The following is a 25,521-nucleotide window of genomic DNA, read 5'->3' as shown; positions in this document are numbered from 1 at the left end:
TGGTTGGCTGTACGGCACACCTTGGTCTCCGCCTCGTCCCTTTGATCGGACCAATCGCTTAAGATTCATTCTTCCTGTTGTCTTAAGCTCAGCTGTCCATGAAAAGTCCTGTGGACCAATCAGTGAGTCAGATGGGTGGGTAGCTGAAAGTTTCACGGTCCCCTCCCTTTAAAAAGTCAGATTCAGGTTGCTGTTGTCTCACATGCAGCCACAGGAGCGAGGCATGAGAACGGTCCAGTTTGCCGATGCAGTGTACACTGACAGAGGCTGGGAAGGGATCATTGGAAGGTTTCCATGTGTGTGGATGAAGAAGCACTGTGGTAAACCAAAGCTGAGTGCTGATTACTCACCCACTTTGGCCTAGTATGTTTGGATGTGACAACGTTTAAAAGTGATAAGTTGGAGAAGAAGGAGGACACAGCAGAAGGCCGAAGAAACACACAACGTAACAGGGGGAGTTCCTGAACACAGGGAAAGAGTGTGAAAGAGGCAGAGGGGAGAGAAAGACGCTGAAGGTAAGAGAAAAACACTGGGGATATTCAGAGACGGATATAGTCGCATAAAGAAGAGAGAAGACAGAAGAAAAACGTGGCCAAGCATGAGAGAGGAGGAGCAGTCTAATGATGAGCACCCTGAGGGAGGGGTGGTTTCCAGCAAGGAGAACATGGGGAGACCACCTTCCAACGCATGTCCTGTTGTTGTAGCGACGCCGGGGGTCACCGTGCGTAAGCGGCTGACAGGCTCACATACGGAGGATCGCGTTACCACAGTGACTCCCACCACATCAGCAAGCTACAGCAAGGTCAAGCCAGGGGACGACATCCAGATCTACACCCCCACCGGACCCAAGAGACTGAAGAAGAGTCCTCAGCATCGGCCACCTTCCTCAGAGCCGTCCCTTTCTCCCGTCCCCGGCCCGAGTCCCGGCGGTCTCTCAGCCATCGAGGACCCACACGCCCAGCGGGTGATTGCCAACATCCGGGAGCGCCAGCGGACGCAATCTCTGAACGAAGCCTTTGCCTCATTGCGTAAAATAATCCCTACACTCCCCTCTGACAAACTGAGCAAGATCCAGACCCTTAAGTTGGCATCACGCTACATTGACTTCCTGTACCAGGTACTGCAGAGCGACGAGATGGACTCTAAGCTGGCTGGATGTAACTACCTGGCCCATGAAAGACTGAGCTACGCCTTCTCTGTGTGGAGGATGGAGGGGGCCTGGTCGACCATGTCCGCTGGTCACTAACCCCGCCTGACTTGTCTTTTGACTGCTGCCCTAAAACATACGATGAATTCCTCATGACGGTAATGTTCTTACTTGACACAGAGAGCTGACCTGTGGCCGACCGGTGGACTCACACCGTTTCACACCTCAACGTAGTTTTCCTCAGTGGAAAGACTATCTGACACTTGATAGTTTCATGTGAGCATTTAAGCCACTGCACTTTCACGAAAGCTGTAGTAGCTGGCATTGTTCTTAACCTACATATCAGATGTAAATATGGATTCTGGTGATGTGTTGTTGTTGTGTGCCAGTGATAGGTCTGGAGAAATGTGCCACAACAGGAACATTGTGCTCGGTGAATGATTCCTGGCTTTTCAAAAAGGATTTTTTTTTTTCCCCCCAACATTTGTACTTTGTTTACATAGATCACAGTGGAGGGCAGAACAGGAGAGAGAGAAAAACAACCGGACTTCATTCAACATTTATTCAGTTCCAACAACCTGATGGTTTAAGGATGTGATGCCTCTAAATGTTGCTTCCACATGACAGCACGGCTCATTCTGCTGGAGCCTCCGTGAGCCCTCGGCTTTCATCCTCATCATCACCCTTGATTTTTATCACCATCACTGCCATCAGTGTCATCATCATCATCATCATCATCATCATCATCGTCATCGTTACCATCGTCATCATCATAGGTATGCATACTGTGAGCCACATTTGATGCTCGTTTTTATATTTTTATGTAACTTAATTTCTGCCTTGGGCCAGCGAGTGTGTGCAAGTTTTGCATGATACATAAAAAGTAACAACCAGAGGATGCAGAGGAGGGACTAGACGAAAGTCAGAACCGGGAAGACAGAATAGGATGTTCTCTGAGACATATTGGGACCTTTGACTTTTCCCTACCCTTTCAACTCCTACTTTTCCGAGACTCTGACATATTATGAATCCCTGACCACCTCTGAACCCAAACGACAGTGGAAAAAGTAGCCGCGGGCAGCCGTCATCCTGACTTAAGTTTCTCCTCTTTATACCCAAACCAAGCCCCTTTGTTTCTTCCAGTGCCAAAAAAAACTCTCCTCTTGAAATTCTTTCCTCTCATTTTTGCCCAAATTTGCTTGCGTTGCATGAAACCGTGATACAGCTACAGCGAGCTGACGAGGAGGCGTAATGAAAACAAACGGTCCCTTAAAGCCATGAATCATGTGTGTCACCATCAAAGGGGGGGGGGGGGGGGGGGGGGGGGGGGGGGGGGCTGATGTGCCTCCCCGCTGGGCTCCCATAAACCACTGGGAGTGATGGAGGAGGTGAGAGCTGATTTATACACACACAAATGAGCTATCATGCATAGGTGTAGTTGTGCGCACACACCCATGCACAAAAACACACACACATCCCCCCACGTCTTGAGTTTTAAAAAAGAACCCGAGTGCCCTTTTCTTTAAAAGTCCACATCCATAATTACCAAATTATACACATGCACTAAAGCAACAAAAGCCAGTTTTTGCATTATTGCGTCTATGATTTTGGCCTCACATGAAAGAGACATAATGCCAAGCAAACACCACCTGCAAGGTTTAGCAACTACCAAACTACAAGGAAATGGGGGCTGACACGGTGTTTGTATTCAACACATATCCATGACAAACCACTTCTTCCTTCATTGCCAATATGCATGAAGCCCAGCAACCTATCATTAGAATGTCCCAGGGAGGTAGCTAATGTTTCCAGCTCCTATGAAGTCTTTTACTGAGCCCCACAGTCAGCACACTGTGGTCTCAGAGGACTAACCTTCACTGACATGTTACAAGACACTTGACATTTAAAAAGAATTCAGTTCTGGGAGAGAGGAAAAAAAGAAGCCCCTGTGCATTTTGTTTATAAACCTAGGGCGACTGGTCCTTTAGAATCAGGCAGATGAATTTTGACTGTACATTAATTCCAGACAGCGTTCATCTAACGTACTGAGACATGATGGCGTCTGCAAGTTTTACTCCAGAACTTTTCTTGGTGCAGAAATTGATGATGTGTGAAAAATTTGGAGATTTGCTAACGCCCATTCGTGTCTCAGTTTAATGCCCATGTGTCACCCTGAATCAAGTTGTTTTACTGACATGAGATCTTGATCCTAGGATTATAAATGTTAAAAAAACAACAACATTTATTTCTGTTATTTTTAACAATGATGAAATGAATGAAGAGGATGACTGTTATCTTCCTCCGATGGCATTTTGGAAATATGAAATTCCCGTTGGCAGCAGTAATTTGGAGTAATAAAAAGATTATTCCAATGACCATCATTCAACAATAAATACACACCACAAACTCAGTAACATGTCTCCATTTTTATCTTTCCAGCTGCTGAATAAAGTGACTGTGATCTTCCCTCTACATCTCCATGCTCCTTGCTGCCATGTCTGCCATCCCAATCATATGGACTTTGATGCGAACGGAAACCTTTAGGTTCCACACTCTTGGATAGATCAAAAGCGATCGGGATGCAGACTGACATTTCTTTGGACCAGCTAAATCAACAAAACGCTGTCATTTATTGAGAAGAAAATGCCGCCACAGGTCAAGTTGGAGCAGTATTTGTGTTTTTTTGTTTCATTCTATTTTCCCCTAGAGATTATTCTAAGGAAATTTATATAATAGCTGTCACTGGAAAAAGACTGCAGATTTCAATCTCAGATAATAGTATGTTCATCTCTTGTACATGTGTTTACAGCGTGTGTGAGGCTTTGTTTTGGTTTTTTTTAAAGAGCATTTACTTGAAGCATATACAGTGTGGTGCTTTATGACAAATGACACTGATACAGTATGACTGAAAATAAACATTAAAAGCAGAAAAAATAGAGTTAGTGATACATACAGCACATGTATCATTATTTGAAAAATAAAAAACTGTCTTCAAAATGGTTTGTGTTGTTTGGCCAAAACTGGATGATGAACAGCGCAAAGATTTACACTGGCACCACACCCTCTTTGTCTCCTGTCTCTCTTGTTAAACTGTCTCTCTTGTTTTCCCTTCCTTCCTCCTTCCTCCTTCCCCCGCTCTGTTTTTTTTTTGTTTTTTTTAATGAGGTCTGTGTGCCTTTGCCTGGTCAGTCAGGAACAGTTAATTCCTCCAAAAAGAACACGTTAATGTGCAATTAAGGGCTCTGGGGATATTTATAGCCTGTGTAGACTTAAACCTCTCGGTTGTCGCTTGATCTTTTCCGTTGTGTATTTTCATGCCTGAGCAAAGAGTTAAATCAGTAAAACATCAGTACAACATCTATAAGACCTCATACATGAGAAGAACACTACACACTGGTCTCGTCAGTCTACAGATTTCTGTTGACACAGCTTCCTGGTATTTATTTTAATCCACATTGTAAGTTAATTAGAGGCTAATTGGTCCCACTCCATGGCAGAGTCTCTCACCAATCTAAATACAAAGGAAAACTGTATATTTTATCAGTGACGTGGCTTGAAAATGTTCTTCCCTTCCTGTAAAACACGGCAGCTTTGGGGAAAAAAACCCGGGTCTGCAGTAACGTGACGTATATGTGAGGTCTCAGCGGGCAGACACACACACCGGTGCAGCCACTTAAAGGCTCTGCTCGCGCTCACAGGTGTTTCCGTTTGTTCTGATTAGAGCTCTGCTCAGCTGCAGGCGGGGTGGAGTTGGAAAAAAAAACTTAACACGATATCTGGGCACATAAAAAGACTAAAGGTGTAAGTCGTCCCGCCTTAACCGGTGCAACAGAAACTAACAGCAGGTGTCAATCAAACAGTGCTGAACTGCTGCACGTGGCGTTTCAGTGATAGGAAGATAAGTGCGATCAGCTTTTTCTCTGTCTCCTTCCGGGTGGACAGAGTCATGTGACATCTGCTTATTGATCTAAGTGACGTTTGAGTTCACAGATCTGAGAAGTTTGCTCTTTCCGGTGGATGCTGGCTCTTTGCAGGTGACTGCCCAAGGAGGACGACTAGTTGCGCTGATCATACGGTGACGTCACACCTGGGATACGTTGATCGTTCTGTGGAACGGATGGGAAATGTGTTTGTGACATCCATGCATTCATGTCATCTCAAGATAGACCGACTGAGTCAAACAGAAATGCATCCAAATGCTTACATGGCCACAAAGTCATTAGACAAAAAGTGTCGGCTGAATCATGAAGACACGTTGTCATGACTACACAGTACAAAAAAATGGAATATGTATGAATGAGATGCTTGTATGATTATAATGTGGTTCTCTGGGGGTTAAAAAACACATATAGCACGAGATTTGGATTAAATTGCACTGAACTGAGATAGATTTTTTTTTCTTTTGTAAAGTTAGATTTTTTGAGGCATGTCTGCATTAAAGTCTTAACGGTAGACATGCACAGTGAGGATCTGAGGTAAATAAGACGGAAACTAGTAATTATTGTAACAAGGTGTGACATGGACATGGTATTAAGATGCATGATGTTTTTGGAATAAACAGCAGTAGCTAGCTAATAAGATACTGGCTTGCAATTTGTGGTATGAATAAGACGCCTTAATGTGCTATTCTAATCTGCTGGTGGACAGTGTCTAAACAGCTGGAACTGAAATAGCAAATTAGCCTGCTACTAGGGACAAAAGGGCAGATGTCACTTAAAACTGAACTCATACATATTGCTAGATGACTTGTTCCTGTCCGTGATAACAAAAGAAATTAAACCTTCCTTAACTTCCTCAGGTTTAAGCTAATATTCTTTAACCCTAACACACCAAGCACTTTCTTCATTCACAACCAACTTCAGATCTGTCTCCATAAATTATTAACATGATCGTGATGCTCAGCGCTCACTCAAACACCCATAAATCCCACCTGGGTATATTCACTTTTTAATGCAGTTACTGCAAACATTCAATGATCTCTTAGTAATTTATTAGGAAATAGAATCAGGATTTTGTGAAGATTATCAGAGTTATATTCATTGATGCACAAGTTCTATGCAAATTGCGTTTTATATGATGATGTTTGGACAAAAGGGAAATATAAAAACGGGCTTATACTGGAAGTTATTCTTTTTTTTAATCAAGAGGAAAAGACAAAAATAACAGTACAAAATAGACAATCTTTCTATACATACACATGGTAGGAAATGTAAAGGAAAAATAACACATACAGGTAAATAATAAAGAATAGCAATGAAACAAAGATTTCAATGTCATGTTTTTAGATACAGAGTTACTGTAAGTCCAGTTAGTTAAGAGTTACCAATACACATACTACTGAATGCATCAAGGCACATGTGTGACATGTGTATTTTGGTCTTGAAGTTTCTATTTACAGTGTCTTTCTTTAAGAAGAAGGTACAATGACATCAGTAATAAAGGGAATTAAGAGCTGAGGCAATACTGGCCTCTATAAGACAAAAAATATATATAATACAGGAGAGGTCACTTACAGTATTAGACAGGCACACATACATAAACACACACATACACACACATTCAATCACACAAAACACATGACAGAAGTTTACATATGTACTAGTGCACATGCAATCACACACACTCTCTCTCACATTAACACACACACACACACACACAAACACACACACAAACACACACACACACACACACACACACACACACGGAGACAACATAGAAAACATTTACTTCATAGACGCCGCGTGCACCTACCCGGCACGCTGTATAAGACAGGCACAGCATGTCGTTTGAATGCTGTCACTTGTTGTTAAGAATACTATGAACGACACTAAAAGAATGACACACTTTTCAGTTGCCCTCACCTCAGAATAAAAGTCTTCCATGCAACATTTCCTTAACAATTCCTACTGGGATGGAGCAGTAGTGCAACAGCAGAGGGACCTCAGCCGGATCTATACTGTCCTGCTGTCTGATAGAAAATCTCTGAGGCCTTCTGTTGGGCAGATGATGCCCAGGGTCTGACTAAACTCTCATACAGTTTCCTACCTGGATGCTAAACTGACAACAGTTCCTTCAGCCAGTTAAATGAACTCACTGTGGAGATTGTGCTAATGTTATTCTAGATTTTACAAAAGCTGTATTTACACACAAACGCAACATCGGGTCTCTTTTTTATCAAATCTGTTGAAAATTGGATTGTGCTGATTTAAAATTATCTATTATTATGGTTATAAAAAACTCAAAGGAAATCTCTAATGCAACAATTTTTAGACAAAGCCACGTAGAAAGTACTAGTCAAATATAAATTTAATCAGTCTCAGTTTCATTAGAGACTTTTAGTATCTAGACGCTGCTTCAAATTATAGAAATCTGGAAATAAAAGTCAAATTTTGTCAAATGTAATTATCTAGATTCATCTATCTGCAGCTTTAATCTAAAAGGATTAGCATTCATGTTCATCAGAAGTCTAAACTGGTCAAACCTAGTGCGCATGAAAAATGATCTTGCAACACAATAACTTTGAAACTAAAAAACATGATCTTGTTATTTGTACTTTTGGAATGCAGAGCCCTTACACGCCCCTGTAGCAGGGCGGTCACAGCGATCAACATGACCTCTACTACAAAGATGATCGACTCTAAGTTGACTGTAACATGACGAGGAGTGCAGCTACTAAGCACGGTTGCAGAGAAGAGTCAAATATGAAAAAAAAGAAAAAGAAAAGGTCACGTACAAACAAAAACACAATGCATTAGTTTCCTTAATTAGACTGTGATGAAGCTTGGACTCCAAAACTATTTAGATCATGAACAAAACATTCACACCAGTCCGGGTCACTGTACTCATCAAACGAGAATACAAAAGTCTGCATATACGGTGTTCACCTAAATCCACAGGTTTCGAATGTCGTCTTTTTTAAAAGTAGAGTAAGAGCAGTGTCCGTACTGGTCCCTCCTGTTGCTTGCATACAGTCCCGTTGCCAAGTGCAGGCTGTTTTTTCTTTTTTTTTTCTTTTTTATTTTTAAGGCAGTTTTCTTTGGGTGACGTCCATTAAGTGCATTAACATTATTGCCACTATCGAACAATACAATGATCCTCAGTGGTGCCACGGTGGAATGAATGCTCCTTTAGTCTCAAATATAAACAATAATATACAGTATTCAATACTAGTGGTACATCAACAGTTCATCATTGCTTTGTACATGTGTCTGTAGGTGTATTTATATGTGCGTGTGTTTGTGTGTGTGTGTGTGTGCATTTAAGACACTGAAAAGGAGTAAAAAATAACCTTTCTCCTAAGATCTTGCCTACTTCTCAGATTAACTTCAGAGGAAATACAACTGTACAGTATTTCGGCCAAAACGTGTCCTTAGACTGAGTCAGAAACTTCATAAGACATCTCATGAAGAGTGGGAAAAAAATATAGCAAACACCATTTCATCCAAATCTTCGAAAAAAAAAAAAACAAACAAAAAAAACAACTATTAAATAACCTAGAGAGGAGTTGTTTTTTTTCCCAGAGCTTTGGAATTTCTTATGGTTCACATTATGGAATGAACAGTGCAATTAAACAACAGGGACTTTCGCCCTTTCTTTGTTTCTACAAAAAAACCACAGTTGTCCTTTTTGTGTCTTCATTTTCTCTCTTTCCCTTGAGTTCTTTGTTGTCTTCTTTTAGTGGTTAAACTGCATGTAATGACATCATTAAAACAGACAATCTCCGTGTCTTCTTCTCAATGTTCTTTTCTTTTTCTTTTTTTGATGTGGCCACTTCTTTCTTTGTTTTTTTTTCTTTTTGCATCTCATACATCAGGTACATGTGCACAGTACATGCTTGCACCTGATGTCATACAGTAGGTTCGTCCTGCGTCAGCCGTTCTGCAATACATTTGGTCGACAGTGGCTTCAGCTCTGATATGGGTGAAGCGATGTGGCACGAGAGAAAAAGAATTTATAATCCAAAGTCGTCTCCTTCTGAAACCAGATGTTGGTCTTTTCTTTAAGGCAAAAAATTAAGGCAACAAAACAGCTGCTGGTACATAGTGCTTCAAGAAGAGTCAGTGTCTGTAAAGGTTTGTGGTCACAGAGCTGTGGGCCCAGACCACAATCCACTGTCAGTCAGGAGACATGGAAAGTCTATTAAAAATCATCTTGTATTGCTCTTTGGTGAGGTTTCAGAAGGTTTCCCAGCTGCAGGTAGTGCTGCTGGCGTCAGCTGAGTGGTTACCAGCATTGAGGTGCTCGTACGGCAGGTCTGTTAGAGGTTTCAGCATTGTGGGTCGCTGGATGTGCATGTGTGGTGAATAAGGCAGATGGGTGGGGCTCAGTGGCATTACAAAATGCATCCCCATTCATGGTAATGTGACAGCGCAAGAGATCCGAGGCTACAGGTCGGGCCCGACTCCTGAAGGTGAGTTTCTGTGAGGTGATTGGTCGGATTCTTCTACATGGAGTCGCTGTCGTGCTCCATCGGCTCATCAGGGACGCTGGAGAAAAACACAGATTGTGAGTGGAGAAAGTGTGGTTTTTGTCGTGTGTGTTTGTGTGTGTGTGTGTGTGTGTGTGTGTGTGTGTGTGTGTGTGTGTGTGTGTGTGTGTGCTCTACCTCTTGTTGGAGAGGACTCCCACGGAGAGCGAGGCCAAAGCATTGACAGCATCTGTTTCCTCACAGTCTCTTGTCTGAGCAGCCAGGTAGGACAGACCCACTGACCCACTGTGAGCCTTCACACTCTGCCAGTACTGACCTGCAACATCCACACACACAGGTTACTGGTGCTTTCATGCAAAACACAACAAAATAATATAAATGGTTTAAAAAATAAAATAAAAAAACAAAGGAGGAAGAAGAAGAAAGTTTTGTAATGAATAAATAAACTTTTGTGTGTTATCGTATATTTGTGATATAGTTCCATGGGCATGCAGGATGATATTTATGTGTTTGATAATGATAGATTCAGTCGGAGCTTGTTTATTTTCTTTGTGTTTGTGTTATGTAACTGAGTCAGCTGTTATTGTTATGTGCATTATTATGTGTTATGTTGTGTGTTCTTATGTATTGTGATGAGTAGTGTGAATGTGTAAGGTTGTATCGTCAACATCTAAACATCTAAAGAAGAAGGCGGAGAGGGAAGAGAATGAGCGTGGCACTGGAGAGGACCAACGAAACCAAAGAAGAAGTGAATAAAGTTTGATTGTGCTCACTTTGTATCTGGATGACCGTCTGCAGGGAGCGGACTGCGTTGGCATTGGGCTTCTGAAGCAGGACTTCTTCAGGCAGCGGGTCCTACAGCACAGATGCAGACATGAAGACACAATCAAATAACTTTAGTCTTTATCTTAATCTTTAGTCTTAGTCTGACATCCTTTCAGTGGTTAAATGGCTGGTGACTGAAGAGATGTAATTTCTTGTCTAAAAAACACACTTACTGAATCCACAGATATTATTGAAAAGAAAAAGCACATTTCATACAGTATGTTGTACTACATCATACTATGGGCTCCATCAATGTGTGTGTACATGGGCCAATTTTTGTTAATTTTGGGCAGGGGAATTAACAAAGGGGTAAACAGCCCATTCGAAGAAGAGAAATATCTGAAATCTGTTTTTTAAGTTTGAAACCTTCCCGCCTGTCATGCCTGACTTTTCAAACCCCCCCGATATTCCACAAATTCAAATTCCACAATCCCTGAAAAGTACTTCATTTTCATGCTTCCTTCATGTGTCGGTTACGCAGCTAAGCCTGGAGCAGACATTTGAAACCCGATTCCATTAACCCAGCATGCCTTACCTGTATGCCTAGGAGTGCACTGACACAGGCTTCAGATGCGTCGCAGATAGCTGTGAGGTCGTGACCTCCCTCAAGCGCCAAAACCAGACGACCCCCTGCTAGAGACATCAGCTGGCGGGTCAGGAAGCTGAAACCTGTGGTAGACAAACACACAGAAATGTTAACATGAAGTATGAACCGTGCAAAAGTCAATAAGAATGAAGCTTGGCACGGAAGATGCAATGATTAGACCACGTATTGCGAGACTTTAAAAAAAGGTTTTGCTGTAATTTCCAATACTCTCCGAAAACAAAAGGTATATTTTTACCTTGTGGATCCTCCCACAGCAACATTACCAACTACCAATTACAATAATTATGGTTACATCAGTGATCAAGTGATTTACGGTTGAAGGCACGACTCCTGCTCTTTGGTCCATGCTTGACTGGAGCTGTAATAATCTATTAATATCTCTGAATATCCGCAGGACGATAAAATTAAGTTCTTATTGGCATCCCTTCCTAAGAACGAGACCTTGAGGTAACGGCTGGAGGACGGACTGTGCGGTCTGTGGTGGAGAACTATGCTTACATTTGGCGGAGACCTTGTACCCTCCCAGAGGAGCTGGGTTTCCCTCAGCAGCATCAAATCCAGCCGACACCAGAACGACGTCCGGGGAGAACTCCTGGGCGATGGGCATCACCACAGACCTGAAAGGACACACACACACGCACGATGAAGAGCTTTGTATTGTTGCAGTTGCTACTGGCTGCCAATAGAGGTTGATACAAGTCATGCATTACACAACACTCACACAGTGTCTGTCCTTTTTGTGTATTGCAGTTTTTTTTTTTTGTCCTGAAGATTTGAACAACTGAAAAGAATAGAAGCAGAGGAAACTCTTTTTTCTTTAGAGTCGCATAAAAAGCAGTAACAGAATCCTTCATACACAAGTCTCAATAATAACTTATGAAATCTGGATTCTGAGATTGCCAGTGATTCCACCCGTCAACACTCCAGAGAGGTTGAACACACACCTGTAGTTCTGGCTAAAAAGTGAACAAACTCTGCAGTCAACACTTGGAGCCACTGCCAAAAAGCAACACTTAACTACTGTTTACATTACTGTGGTGACATCACCAGTGAGACATCACTTGTTTGTGACATTTAAATCACTAGCAAGGTTTTAAAACAGCAAAGTTCAATGACTATTTGAATGGCAAAATGCATTTATGTTGAATAGGAGGGAGAATAACAAGACTGTTTCCCTTGTTATTTTCCTGTTAATCTCAAGTAGACACATTAAGAGTCAAATCTGGAACAAACAAGAGGCACGCTTCAACACACTGTCCAAACAGGGACATTGTACTTTCACAACCAGAGTTGTAGCTCACATCTCAGTTGATTCAAAGCTTAATGATTCACCGTTTCTTGGACTGATTTGATCAATATGCTCGTGAAGTTTGTCCCTAATATTCCACACTGGACGATCTCCCTGAGATGACAAATATTAATGATGATCAAATCTAAAGAAAAAAAGTCATCCAGCCAGAACTGACAAAGGAGCACTGTTTCTCTGCTGGAGAGGCTGCAGAGCCCCGAGTGCGACCAGTCTGCTTGACAAAGTCATATTGTTTTGTCAGCTCTTGTAGCTGCACAGTGTTATTGGTGTACTTCAAACAGATAAAGATTTCCTTAATGCTATTGTTGTTAAGAAGAGAGCTGGTGCTGTCCTGAGGTGGAACGAGGCTCAACTCTGCGGCTCGACGCCGTCGGCAGAGTTCAAAGTCAGAGTGTGTGAGTCTGTTTCCCATTAGAGGCTTGTCACTCGCCTCACGTCATTGACAACACAGAGAAAAGAGGAAAAACAGTCCATCTGGGATCCATTTACTTTCATTATTCTGCCTGGGGACTTTGGAGACCTCCCTCCCTCCTTCCCCTTCTCTCTCACACACACACACACACACACACACACACACACACGCACGCACACAAACACACACACGCGTGCGCACCCAAACACACACATACACACACACACACAGTGCTGTCATGACTGCATGCAGATGGACAACATGAGCTCATAGACAAAAAGGAGGACACACAGAGATAAAACACACAAACACATTCCAGCACATACACACTAGTACACAACACAAAGACATACACAACACATGGATGAAATTTCATGCACATACACACACCAACACGTGAAGTCGTAACATTTTTACTGTGTCAAACCTTTACAGTGTGTGTGTGTTGTGTGACGCTTTGATTTGATAAATAATTCCTAAGACCTAAACTTCATCATAGCCATGTGGATATAAAGCAGAGCACGCACACACAGACACACTTCACTCATCCCCACACATGCACACACCTAACCGCAAAACCCCAACCCCACCTCGCCTGTAGACCCATTAAAGCTCCTGCGTTCCCCCCAGAGAGAGAAACTACAGACAAACTAATGGAAAGATGGAGGGGAGGAGGGAAGGTGGAGGAGAGGAGGGGATGCTTATTAAAGATCAATCAAGGGAGGAGATGTAGAGGGGCAGAACTGTGTGTGTGTGTGTGTGTGTGTGTGTCGGGTGGTGGTGGTGGGGGTCGGGGTGAGAGTGAAGGATAAGGTGAAAATGCACCAACGCTCCCCCTCTGAAGCTGAAACACTCAACCTTTAACCCATTACATTTATTTCAATCGATGGCTCACACTCTTTTCCACAGACCGTTCAAACATTTACAAAATTCATTAATTACAAAGGGAGGCGGAGAGGAGCGTGACTGGTGGGTGGGTGGGGGGGGGGGACGCTGCCCTCTCATTACAGCCTAAAGAGATTATGTGTCCCTGCAGGATAATCATAATCATTTTCATTTTCTGTTCTGGACAACAGAAAAGTTGTTTTTTTCCCTATAGTCTGATGTTTTAGAAAGACGTTCATGTCACGCTGGTTCATGAATTTCACTCTGTGTCCTGTCGTGTGCGCTAAGGGTTTCTCCTCGTCTTCTTAGCGCCTGGACTGAGGGACCTTTGATGATTTGGGCCTGTAAAGCTAACAGAGACATTTGCATTTAATCATTTGGCAGATGTTTTTATCCAAAGCGACTAATACAAGCGAGGGACGGCACTAAAGCTTCAGTGCAGTAGTAGTAAGTCCAAAGTGCTACGTCTATTCAATAGGAGAGAGGAGATCAGCTGGGTGGTGTACTGAGTGTGGTAAGGCCCGATGCTAGATACTGGGCTTCACGGTTAAATTGTGTTACTTATCTGTCATCCTGGTGGCTGAGATGCTGACCATGTAATCACGTCATCTCCACTGCTTTTTATTTTATTCTATTATAAAGGGAAAATGCAGTTTAATATAATTCCAATACAGAGTGTTTTTACACAGTGTAATGAAAATATACAACATTTCAAGTCCACCTTCGTTGCGTGTCATCCCCTCTCTCTCTCTTTACCCACATTTTCCTCTCATATACGTCTCATTCTATATGAACTAATAATAAAAGGTGACCTATGGTAGAAAATGGCACCTTCTGGTGGATTCAGTCAAAGTTTCATCTGGAATTGGTGACCTCAACTCACATCACATCTTTAAATGACTTTTATTTTCTATAACTGAGCGGGCAATTATCTGAACAGTTTTGATGTGGTGAACTCTCATCATCCGGGGCTAAAGGCAGATTGAAACAAACTGAGAATTACTTAGATCTTCTATTAGGTCCAGATCTGAAGACCGGCCCATACGATTGACATTATGTAATAAAAATGATACTTTGAATCAGTCGGTCCCATTGAACTTGAGGAGGCACATCCTTCTTAATTCTCTTTAGATCTGATGGGAAAGCGTTCAACCCAATTTTGTCATTAAATACTTTTCAAAACATTTTCTCTTTTAAATGTGAAGAAAAACACAACCCCCTTTTTTTCCTGGGGTTTTCTTCATGACCTCAAGCTGTGGGAGGTGCACACCTACCTCCTGAATGTCCAAAACCTCGAGCTCTCTCACATGAAGACAGAACACTGAAGCCAACATTACCTGAACGCTTCCTGTTCGCTTCTGACGTTAAGGGACGAGTTTGAATTTAAATTATGAGCAGATATGAAAAAACATGATATCTAAATTATATCTGGTGTTTTTCTCCATCCAACCGGCACGGCCGCTGTCAGCAGGACGATATACATACATACGACCTTCTGGACTTTCCAACAGATTTTCATGTATCCTCTCACCATGCAGATGTGATCTAATCTAAACACCCACGCTTCACGTCCAAATAGATTTCACGTCACGTCACAGCCATGGAAGTGAACCGCTTCCCCTCCAAAAAACACCAGGTGCACAAGCCCCCCCGCTTTGAATTATTCTCACAGGCAAAATCTGTCTTTGTCTACCTCTGCTCCACAGAAAAGGTCAAAGGTCAGGGTCATGCTACAAGGAGGCAGTCCTGGAGCTGGCAGGAAATAGTGTTCTAAGTGGTCAGGAATACTTCAAGAGGAAGGACAGCTTCGTCTGACTTCTGAAACTCTTCAGATGAGCAGTGATATGTTTGAATCATTGATTGTGAATGATCGTGTGTGTTAATGGAAGTGCACACTAACGACAGGACCGAAGTGCACGCAGGCAGATCGTTGCTGATGGTGCCTGCCATGGCCCACCCACCTCATGTATGTGTGAGAGTGCATGTTTGAGTGTGTGTGTTTGTGATTGAGAACTATATAAACGTGTACATGCTTGTGTGTATGGGCACAGCCCCCCCCACACACACACGTTCTCTCTGCAGCTTTGCCACTGTTCCCCTTTTCCAGTAACCATGCGGTTGCCACAGTTTCCTTGGGGTTTGCTCCACCAGACAACCAAAAAGCCCACACTACTGAAACTTTATTGGTGGCAAACACCCACCGTCGACAATTATCCCGACCCACGAGCAGGAAGTCACAGTCTGCAGTCTGTCAAACACAAGACCCGGACACCATTTGCTGTAAAGCATCTGAAGTTACTGGAAACCGAGAACGCCAAACACATGGTCCCCAAATGACAAGGATTATCAATTACGCAAGAAGTACGTCAGAGGCGATGTGGAGCGGAGCCTCTGATCAGCTTAAGTGTGTTTGTTGTGGCTCAGTGTAAAGGAAATGAGAGAAATTGTCTGATTACAGCTCCACTGAGTATCTTCATCCTGATCAATAAAAACTGGAACACAGCTGGTGGCAAAGTTATTGGGCTTTTTCTGTTTGTTGCCTAATCTACCAGATTTCACATCCAAGACTCGAATTAAAGTCAGAAAGATAAACCAAGCATTCCTCATGCACTGGCCTTACTAATGTGAGCATGCTGAAACAATGACAGCAGAATGATCCACTTTAACTTATTGTCCCGACACTCTGAATATTTTCTGTTCTTCAGTCTTTATGAAAAAGAGCTGTAGTGAGATTATAACTAATTTTCAGTGCAGCGTATATGATAAAATGAAAAAAAAAAAAGTCAACGTTCTGTTGTGTATCACAAACTAAATCTGAAGATATTTATATTTCCATCCACACCAACTTCCCAAACTTTTCCCAAAAGTTTAAAAGAGCTACTTCCTCCTTCTTATGAACTGAACCTGAGAAACAGTGCTGTACAACGGTCTACAGGAAGTGTCTAGTCTCTGTCAGAGCATGGAGTACCACAACATTTGTAATGTAAACACTTTGTAACGTAGACTTATAAATAAAGATTATTACAATTATATATGATAATAAGCACTGCAGCTGTTCTGAAGGCTCGTAGAACAACTCAGACACTTCATGCTGGTTTGTCCTATAATTACTCACCCACATATATAAATCGCCTTATCTTGTAAGCTTGTGTTGCAGTGCTTAAACACAGCAGCAGCTGTTTGTACCTGAATGCAGCGAGGTACTCGGCATCTCCCATGGGTGGGTCCAGTCCTCCCGTCCACGCCACGTTGACGTTGAAGCCCTCGCCCGCTCCAGAACCGACCTAAAAATCAAAGAAACGCATTTAGAACCGGTTTAATTCTGGCGGTACTTTCACTCAGCAACAGGGCGACAAAGTGTCCTGGACGCCGCTCACCTCCACCGGCGAACCACTGCCAGGGAAGAAGTTCCCGTCGTCATAGCGATGGAGCGAGATGTAGAGAACGCTGGAGTCACTGTAGAACACTTCCTGGGTGCCGTTACCGTGGTGAACATCCTAGCAACAGGACGACGTATTAATACTATACTGTACACAGCAATACCACAGGAAATACATTCACATCTGAGCACTACAGGAATATCTCAGTGGGTTTTCATCAGTTTAAACAACAACAGTGAAAATAAATGCACAAGGTTAAAGTTACCCAATCCACAATGAGGACCTTGCTGACGCTGAGCTTGTGTTGAAGCTGCTTGGCAGCTATGGCCACTGAATTGAAGTAACAAAAGCCCCTGTAGAGATAGAGACAGTGACAGAAGTGTAGAGACAATTTAGAACATGAGAGTGAAAAACACTAAATCTCTGCTGGCTTCAGAGTGTCATGTGTGGTGCACAGTCAATGAGAAGTTTGGAAAGGCTCTGTGCTCTGGGTTGTCTGTAGTGTCAGACAGGGACTCAGAAATGTAAAATGGTTAACACAAAGAAAAACAACATACACACAAAAAAAAAAACACAAAGACATATTCATCTTCCTTATTTTGTCCCTTTGTCTTCTCTCTATCACTCCATAAATATCCTCCAGAGAGAAGCTGCTGACAGTGCAGCAAGAACAGGAAAACTCACTGTGGTCAGGCTGAGCATGTGACTGACACGCACGCACGCACACACACACACACACACACACACACACACACACACACACACACACACACACTTACATTGGATTGGAGGGGTCTGCATGATGCCCCGGCGGTCTGACCACAGCAAAGCCGTTCTGTGCAGAAGAAGAAGACGACGCTATTCATCAGTGTTTCACTGGATGTGAAGAACTTTACATGTTAAGAAACTAAAATCCTTCACTTCTAAAGCTTTTATAATGTAAAGGAATAAAGTTTACATGAAGAAAACTAGACAGCAACTAATGCTTCCTGGTTTGTGTGAGGTTTGTTTACATCAGTGCTGCTTGTATTTGCAGCACTGATGTGGAGCTTTATGAAATGACTTTGACTTTAAACCCAGTTTATCTTTCATAAACACCCGATCTTCCAGCCTCATGATATAGGGTTTTTTATTATTTTCAGGAGGTTTACAGAGAGTATGACGGCTTTAGACAATTTTATATAATTATAAATGTGGATTTAAGATTTTTTTCACTCTGCTATTTTAAAAGCCGGTGAAGTGAATTAAGGTTGACTTCATCTTTATCATCTCAAAGCATAAAGCTAAACATTTCATGCATACACAAGATCAAATGCATGAGTTCAGGTCATCCAGGGTACTTATTATGTTGTCTTGTAAATAAGTATGTACAGTATACATTCTCTACAATATGTATAGCTCAAAAACAGCCTTTCTGAAGTGGAGAGGTTGTCCTGTGGTTGTGGTGTAGTGTGGTGGTTTGTTTACCGCTGCTGCTCACTACAGACTGAGCCATTGTTTTACATTCTCTGCCTGATTTACACTTTTCTTTTTTTTTTTCATCTATTTGTTTTTGGGTAGAAATGTTTGGATTGAAGCTGCCGGCTATAAATACTTTTAGCCAGTGGTATATTTACATTTGACAATTTAGGATGAACAAAAAAAAAAAATGTATATCCCAGACTTTTAATCATTGCGAGCAGGAAAAAGGAGAAATTTTGGGCCATTATGTGACAGGGAAAAGTCTTTTCTGAAACCCAGTCATCTTTGAAGTGGGTTGGTAGCTCCTTGAGGCGGGGCGAGGCGCGCTTCTTTACTGGATGTTTCTCTCTGACCCTAGCCGTTGTCATGGGCCTGTCTCTCTTCTGTCTGAAAAGCAGTAACTTTGCACGTATGAGTACAAAATTAAATCTGTCATTTTTACGTCTCTGGCTTTTTCACCTTCTGACTAAATAAATGTGTTTTTAATCTTCATGTGTTTGGAGTGAGCGGCGATCCTCCTTGTGTGTGTGTTTTGATTTACTTACATCACGGCAGTAAAACATGATATCATATAATATTACAAGTATATTATAACTGTTCATTCTTATAGGATTGACATTTCTTGCTCGCACTTCATCCATCATTTTCTGATATAGGGGAAACTTCTTGGAGCATTTCTATACCTTCGATACAGTCATGTAGACGGCTGTGGTGATTTTTGAGAATATTTCATCTGTGAACCAAGTTTGAATTTTGCACATTATTTCAATGTGTAAATGCCTCGCTAAGACAGACAGGGAAGCAGAGTTTTCTCACCTTTAGTTCTCCTTTGGCCACTCTGAAGGACAGCTCCACCACGCTGCCTGCCGCCATTCGGGACGCCGTGGAGGTGTGCGACTCATTCCAGATTGTGTCGTTATCAACCTGCCGATTGACAGACAAACGATGGAGCTCATTAATTTAAAAAGAAGTACCTACGAACATTTATTCATATGTGTGGAACTAGTTTTAATATTTGTTGTTGAATGAAACCTGAACATCCAAAAAGGGGATCTCTGGGGCAATAAAAGAAAACCAAAGACTTTCCCCTCGGGCACGGATGACCCAACACACAGCTGTGACTGGAGAGTAAAAATGTCAGTTTTACTCTCTCATCTCGAGGCCAGATCCATATTTGCCACTAATTTTCCTTTCCATTCTGTTTTTTCTCTTTGCTGTTTGTTCACAAACTGGCATTACTGTCCATCTGGCTCGGACAATGAAATCCGAGGCATTTCTTTTATCCTTGGTCACGGACATGTTGTTCTCATTAGTCTGACTTGTCATGGTCCGACACGGACTGTCAGGCGAACGTTAGCGTTGGGCCAAAGCAACCTCTCTTTTCCTCTTTAATATCCTGTCCTTCTCTCCGTCTTTCTTGTAATTTTCTTTTGCTGCTCTTCGGTGCTTTTGTTTGAAACTAGATCATCTTTCATCAACGCAGTGATTGTGGTGTATTGTATAGCATCCATTAAGAGCTTTGGAGAATTATAATCAAAAATGGAGCTCTGTGTGTGTGTGTGTGTGTGTGTGTGTGTGTGCGCGCATGCGTGTGTGTGTTTTCTTACCCCTACTCCCCCGCATGGCAACATGACAAACATTCTCTGAGAGAGGATTCCTGTGGGAACAGAAACATAGAAGTTATATTTATACATTTCTTACCATATATATATTACTGTTTTTATTCTTTTCATTTTATAGTGTGAAGGTTAATGAAAACCAAAACACTTGGCATGAGAAAGTTATTGGTACCTCGCTACCTGAATCACGACAAAATACAAACATAATTGTTAAACAAAAGTTTATTATAAAGCTTTAATTTAAATTTTGATCATATTAACTCTTCAGACGAACATTATTAATCATGAGATAGTTCTCACTTAGATTATCTGACTCAGAATTGAGACTACATTTCTATCAGGGTGAGGTGTCGCTCACCAGCCAGTTTGCGGTTATCCAGTTTGAGTCTGTTGAGGGGGTTGGTGCCGTAGAGCAACACATGGCGCTCTGTGTGGACCGACTGCAGCTCCTCCAGCGTGGCTTTACGCCCACGAATACTCTGTATAGACACAAGATTTTCATTTGACTTTCCTGTCACCAATAAAGAATCATATAGCATGTGGACAATGTATAATAAGTAATAAATGATAATGTTAAACAGACGGAAAGCCTGATTCTGCCCTGAAGGTGTCTGTGAACTCAACCTTTCTATTTCCTACCCGAGTGTCTAAACAGGCTAATTTGTGTGTGTGTGTGTGTGTGTGTGTGTGTATGTGTGTGTGTGTGTGTGTGTCGTGGCGTACCTCACACTGTCCCCTCAGGCCTCTCTCCTGTAGTCTAGACCAGATGCTCTGTATCCTCCCAGCATGCTCTGGGTGACTGCTATTGTCTCCGCATGTACACTGGTGCTTCAGCATTTGAGAGTCATACACCAGGCCAGTGGTGAAGCGCGGTTTGCTGCTGGTCTCCTGCGGGGGCAGGCTCAGGGTCTTCTCAGGCAGAGTGAGAGAGGTGGAGGCTGGGGACGACTGTGTGCGCGACAGGGGGCGGTGGACACCCAACCTGCTACCAACCCCGCCACTGTCTCGTAACATGGGCACTGCCAAGGTCTCCATCTGTCGATGCAGCTGCTGCAGCTGCTTCTGCTGTTCCCATAGCAATGACTACAGAGAGAGGTGGGGTGATGAAGGATGAAGGATAGTCATGTTATGGACAGATTTCAAAGTAAATATCATATCATAAATATAAAAGAAGGCAAAATGAAGTATGAGAGGACAGTGTAGAACAGAAACTGTAGAAAGCCAAAGGGTCTTTGTGAATATTACTGCTCATTATATTTACATCAATTTCTACATTTATTACATGCAGCTGTTACTTCCCTCTAATATTCTCTAAGTTAGTTGTGCTGGACGTTGCAGAGCTTCCTTCAGCTTAATGTCAATAAAATCTGCTTTAATTACCCCCCACCCCCCAACATCTGGATCAATATCAAGTGTAGTGTTTTCAATCTGGAAGTCTGATCTCTTCCTTTAAAAAGTCTCATTGTCATTCCTTCTATCCAAAGCTGGCCTCTCGACGATGTGGTGAAGAGTCGCAGCTAAGCTCATATTACATGCACTCTGTCATCATATCATGCTGAAATGACCACATAAATGTAATGATTAGTCGTCAAACCACAAGACGACGCAACGGCAACTAGAACCAATGCAAGTGCAAGCGTGAGGCCGCCATCTACAGGACTGTTGGACGAAGAGCAGCCGTGTGGTTTCACTCCATCTGTCTACCTGCTTGTTGTGTGTGTGTATCTCGTGCGTCAGAGAACTCTCTGTTTTTCTAACCTGGTTGAGTATGAGCGCGTGTTGCAGGTTAATTTGCTCTTCGTGGCTCTTGGATGCTGTTGGCTCCGCCTCCCTCAGTGACTCTGACCTCACTCTGCTCTGATAGGTCGGCTCTGTGGGCGACATCCCACCACCATCCTCTGAGTCCATGTCCTCAGAGGGGATCTGGTGTAGTCTGGGCTTCTCGCTGGACTTGGACATCAGCTGCACAAACACATACACATGCAGATTAAACATGTCAGTGTTTGCACTTGGGCATTCAGATGAAGACATGATCTGCAGAGGGATTCACAAGCAGGCCCTGCACATTGCTGCTGTAGCGTAACACCTGATGAAAAACATGTGCAGACAGTACATACGCCTTTTTATCCATCTCAGTTACAACCTCATCTAAATATGCAGAGGCTAATGAGGGGATGTGAGTGAAAATCTAAAAAGGTGCTTGGTGGAAACAACGGCCTTTGGGTCACAAAAATAAACACAAGCCGGTCAAGTTTGTGTTGGAGGAAGACATCTCACTGCTGCAACATAGAAAGCAGTGTTTAAATGTTTTAACCGTTGTGCTCATATCCAAGATTGCATCATTCAGACTGTCTCCTTCTGAAACAGGATTGCTACAGTCTGAAGAAAGCTCTTGGTATCAGCAGGAAGTTTCACATTTAAATCAGGAGGAAAGTCTGAAACTGTCAGGCCACGGTTTCCATTTTAGCAAACTGGCAACATTAATAAAGGACTTCTAGCAGTTTGCAGTGCAGCCATGGATACACAGACAGCTATCACTGGATTACATTGATACAGAGGGAAGTCTTTTTCTGTGATTTTTCTCTTGCAGATTTACAAATGTCAGGGACAATGATATCCTTAGGAAGAGTATTTCACACTGAATCTAAATGTGTATCATGTCTGTGTGACTTCTCAAAATCCAAACTCACATACACACACACAAACCCCAGCATTCAATCATTATCTTCTAAAAAAAACCTACACAAGCTAAGGCAAATAACATCAACAAATTTGCTGCCATGTCCGTCTCCTGCTTTAATCCACTTTCACAGTCTATAATTTAAACTCTCACCAAGCTGAAGACGTTTACAGGCTGCAAATTTAAATCGTATGCAAATGTGGAATAAGGCAGCGATAACGTGATTCCACTGTTTTACCTGCAGCCCCAGTAAATTCACGTAGAAGGTCAAAAGACCAGTGTTCGTGTCTTCTTACTAATAATTTTCATAGATGCAGATCAGAGTGCATTCACACCTTGCCAAGGTGGGTCTGCTGTTTGAGCCTCTCCAGTAGTTGTGTGTTGTGCTGTTGTTGGAGGAGATGTGTGTGAAGGTTCCTTGGGCTCTGGGGAAGCGGTTCAGAGCGTGTCCTGCTCAAGGGCTTGTGGGGCTGAGGACCTCCAGGAGACAGGTGGTCTAACTGGGAGGCGAACTGCAGCGGGACAGAGTCCAGGCCCGGAACTGGTGAGAGATACGGAGAACAAGGAGAAGGAAAGTAGTTATGCTACTTTATGAGAGACACACCAACAGGCATGCACACACACAATAACTACCACCCTACTGTCTTGTAAACTGACTGAATAATTTCTTTCATATTATAATCTGAACCACTGAACCGAGGGGAAAAGAAGAGCACAGGTGCCACGCCATCAAAGAAAAAGAAAAAAAGATCATTCCAAATGTAACCACCAGGTGGTGCTATAGCATTTCAGACAATACACTTGACAGACCTTTGTGAAACCACTGCTTCCCTCGGTGGGTTCAGTGTTGATGAATGTATGTGGGTTCATTTGTGGTTATTTGTTTTTTTTGCAGCCTTGAGAACTTTTGCATGTGCAAACAATCCCAGTCCCAGATGTAAATCAGTTACAGAGGGTAAAAGTAAAATTGGTATTTCCTTATCAACGTTTCAACACTGATAACTTTCATATCCGTACACCTGTGCACATACACTGAGTGTGTATATGCACGTACATGTCTATAGTATATGTGTCAGTGTGTGTGTGTGTGTGTGTGCATGCCTCACCAGTGAGTAGAGGAGTGTGTACCAGTCCCGAGGGCTCCAGGATGATGACAGGCAGGTGGGGGTGCCCAGCCTGATCCTCCCTGCTCAGGGGGAGGAAGACCGACGAGCCTCCGGCTGTAACCACGGGAACCCGGCCGACCTTCAGAGAGGACAGCTCTCCATCAGCCTGCACACACACACACACACACACACACACACACACACACACACACACACAGAGTTCAGCATCTTTATGACTACAGGAAACATGCTGTTACGTTTTATCACAGTGGAATCATCAAGCCAACAGAAAGCAAGATGAATATGTTCTAGTATGTTGAAAGAAGCTGATCATTTGTCCAGCTTAAGCCACTTAAATTTCATTACACAGTACTACTATTTAAAGATGTGTCTTAAATGAAGCGAACCACTGTGTTTGGTAGAAACATCATTCGATTACAGAAGATTTTCCCATCAGCTTTTCCCACTTATTTCAGAAGGAAACGGGTGACTTCAGAACGAGTGAGGAGTTGAGTGTTTACCCTGGCGTTGGCTGGCAGTCCCAGGGTGATGGTGGGCAGAGTGGAGGGACTCTGGATGGTGAAGTTCGCTAGAGTGCCATCTCTGAGCAGCAGCTTCTGGGCCTGAGAATGCCAAACACATTTTCCATAAAAAAATAAAAAAAACTGAATTACACTCATAAATTACCCACACTCATTATAACTGCTGTTTTTATAGTTATGAGATTTTTGGTTATGTATCCCACAGAAAGACCTTTCCTCTTTCCTCTGCTCTTGTTACACAATTTGTCTTTGCAATATGCTCTTAATATTTTTCTTCTGCAGTGTTTTTTGAAATCTACATCTTCAGTAATCTAAACCAGCGTAGTCTAATTAAACCTGAGCTCATGTTTTGTCGTGAACTGTCTGGACACTGGGGAATCATGAATCAGACATCTGAAGCAGGTGTGACGGAGGTTGCTCTGTTCTGACTTGCTGTGATTAAATGAATTATGCATTAACAGCTGACACACACTCATTGTTCCTGTACTCTTGTGTTGTTGCTTTAAACATGTCATTACTCAGAGTCTCAGCAACAGCTCATGTACATGAAACAACCACTTCTTCTTTTTTTTTTTTTTAATCAAACTGTGTGCTCACTTGTTTAAAATGCTCATAGTTTTCCATCTCTAGAGAAAAGAGCCGGCCTCAGAGACAAAAAAGTATATTCTTTTTTTTCTTAATCTGTCCAACTTCATCATGATTTCTTAATTTCTGCATCTTCCCACATCAGTTTTCTATCAGAAAGGTAAGGTTCATTTTAAGATAAGATTGTTTTGACATTCTCAGCAAGTAACGAGTGTGTGTGTGTGTATGAGTGTGTGTGTGTGTGTGTGTGTGTGTGTGTTTCTAACCTCATGTGAGAGGCCGCCTGCAGATGGCAGTAGCCCATTCTCATTGGGCAGACTGTCATTAGGAGAGCTACAGCCAGAGACTGGAGTGCTACTGCTGCTGGGGGACGAGTCTGGAGAGAGACAGACAGTGGACAAGTTTAAATATGATTATGCATAATCATATCATCATCATCATTTATATATAGATATATATATATATTATTTGACCTAATTAGATCATCACATATCAAAGAACAGAAGTGCATTACCACTCTTTGTGTATTTGTGTG

At 42.5% G+C, this 25,521-nt stretch overlaps 2 protein-coding genes across 7 annotated transcripts in view; one reads left to right on the top strand and one right to left on the bottom strand.

The window, feature by feature from the left end:
• Positions 1-217: 217 nt before the first annotated feature.
• Positions 218-4,144, top strand: LOC111655260 (twist-related protein 2-like). 3 transcript variants are annotated; one of them, XM_023406590.2, is made up of 3 exons: positions 218-1,305; positions 1,651-1,923; positions 3,587-4,144. In XM_023406590.2, exon 1 carries the CDS (start codon positions 599-601, stop codon positions 1,244-1,246), a length of 648 nt encoding a protein of 215 aa, XP_023262358.1. In that variant the 5' UTR covers positions 218-598; the 3' UTR covers positions 1,247-1,305; positions 1,651-1,923; positions 3,587-4,144. The 3 variants fall into 3 exon arrangements, with proteins under 3 accessions (XP_023262358.1, XP_087030209.1, XP_087030208.1); XM_087174083.1 differs by having other exon boundaries at positions 218-1,423; XM_087174082.1 differs by having other exon boundaries at positions 218-1,923.
• A 2,115-nt stretch (positions 4,145-6,259) lies between these two features.
• hdac7a (histone deacetylase 7a) overlaps positions 6,260-25,521 on the bottom strand; it is a 57,670-nt gene continuing 38,408 nt past the window's right edge. For all 4 annotated transcript variants that reach the window (XM_023406593.2, XM_023406595.2, XM_023406596.2 and 1 more), the window contains 18 exons: positions 25,253-25,362; positions 24,381-24,482; positions 23,860-24,025; positions 23,089-23,294; positions 21,832-22,035; positions 20,797-21,156; positions 20,432-20,552; positions 20,062-20,111; positions 19,271-19,378; positions 17,773-17,828; positions 17,259-17,346; positions 16,991-17,110; positions 16,800-16,897; positions 11,506-11,624; positions 10,936-11,069; positions 10,349-10,430; positions 9,753-9,891; positions 6,260-9,633 (listed from right to left, as the gene is read on the bottom strand). In XM_023406593.2, coding sequence (XP_023262361.1) covers positions 9,591-9,633; positions 9,753-9,891; positions 10,349-10,430; positions 10,936-11,069; positions 11,506-11,624; positions 16,800-16,897; positions 16,991-17,110; positions 17,259-17,346; positions 17,773-17,828; positions 19,271-19,378; positions 20,062-20,111; positions 20,432-20,552; positions 20,797-21,156; positions 21,832-22,035; positions 23,089-23,294; positions 23,860-24,025; positions 24,381-24,482; positions 25,253-25,362 — 2,306 coding nt within the window. In that variant the 3' untranslated portion in view covers positions 6,260-9,590. The remainder of the gene's footprint in view (positions 9,634-9,752; positions 9,892-10,348; positions 10,431-10,935; positions 11,070-11,505; positions 11,625-16,799; positions 16,898-16,990; positions 17,111-17,258; positions 17,347-17,772; positions 17,829-19,270; positions 19,379-20,061; positions 20,112-20,431; positions 20,553-20,796; positions 21,157-21,831; positions 22,036-23,088; positions 23,295-23,859; positions 24,026-24,380; positions 24,483-25,252; positions 25,363-25,521) is intronic.

This window comes from Seriola lalandi, unplaced genomic scaffold, assembly GCF_002814215.2.
Source record: "Seriola lalandi dorsalis isolate HSWRI2012SDOR001 ecotype SW California unplaced genomic scaffold, Sedor1 jcf7180002054312, whole genome shotgun sequence".
In the NCBI taxonomy this organism is placed as follows: Eukaryota; Metazoa; Chordata; class Actinopteri; order Carangiformes; family Carangidae; genus Seriola; species Seriola lalandi.
This window is presented reverse-complemented; position numbering and strand designations above follow the sequence as displayed.

Coding starts and splice junctions, on each gene's coding strand:
- LOC111655260 (XM_023406590.2), top strand. CDS start 599: ATGAGAGAGGAGGAGCAGTCTAATGATGAGCACCCTGAGGGAGGGGTG.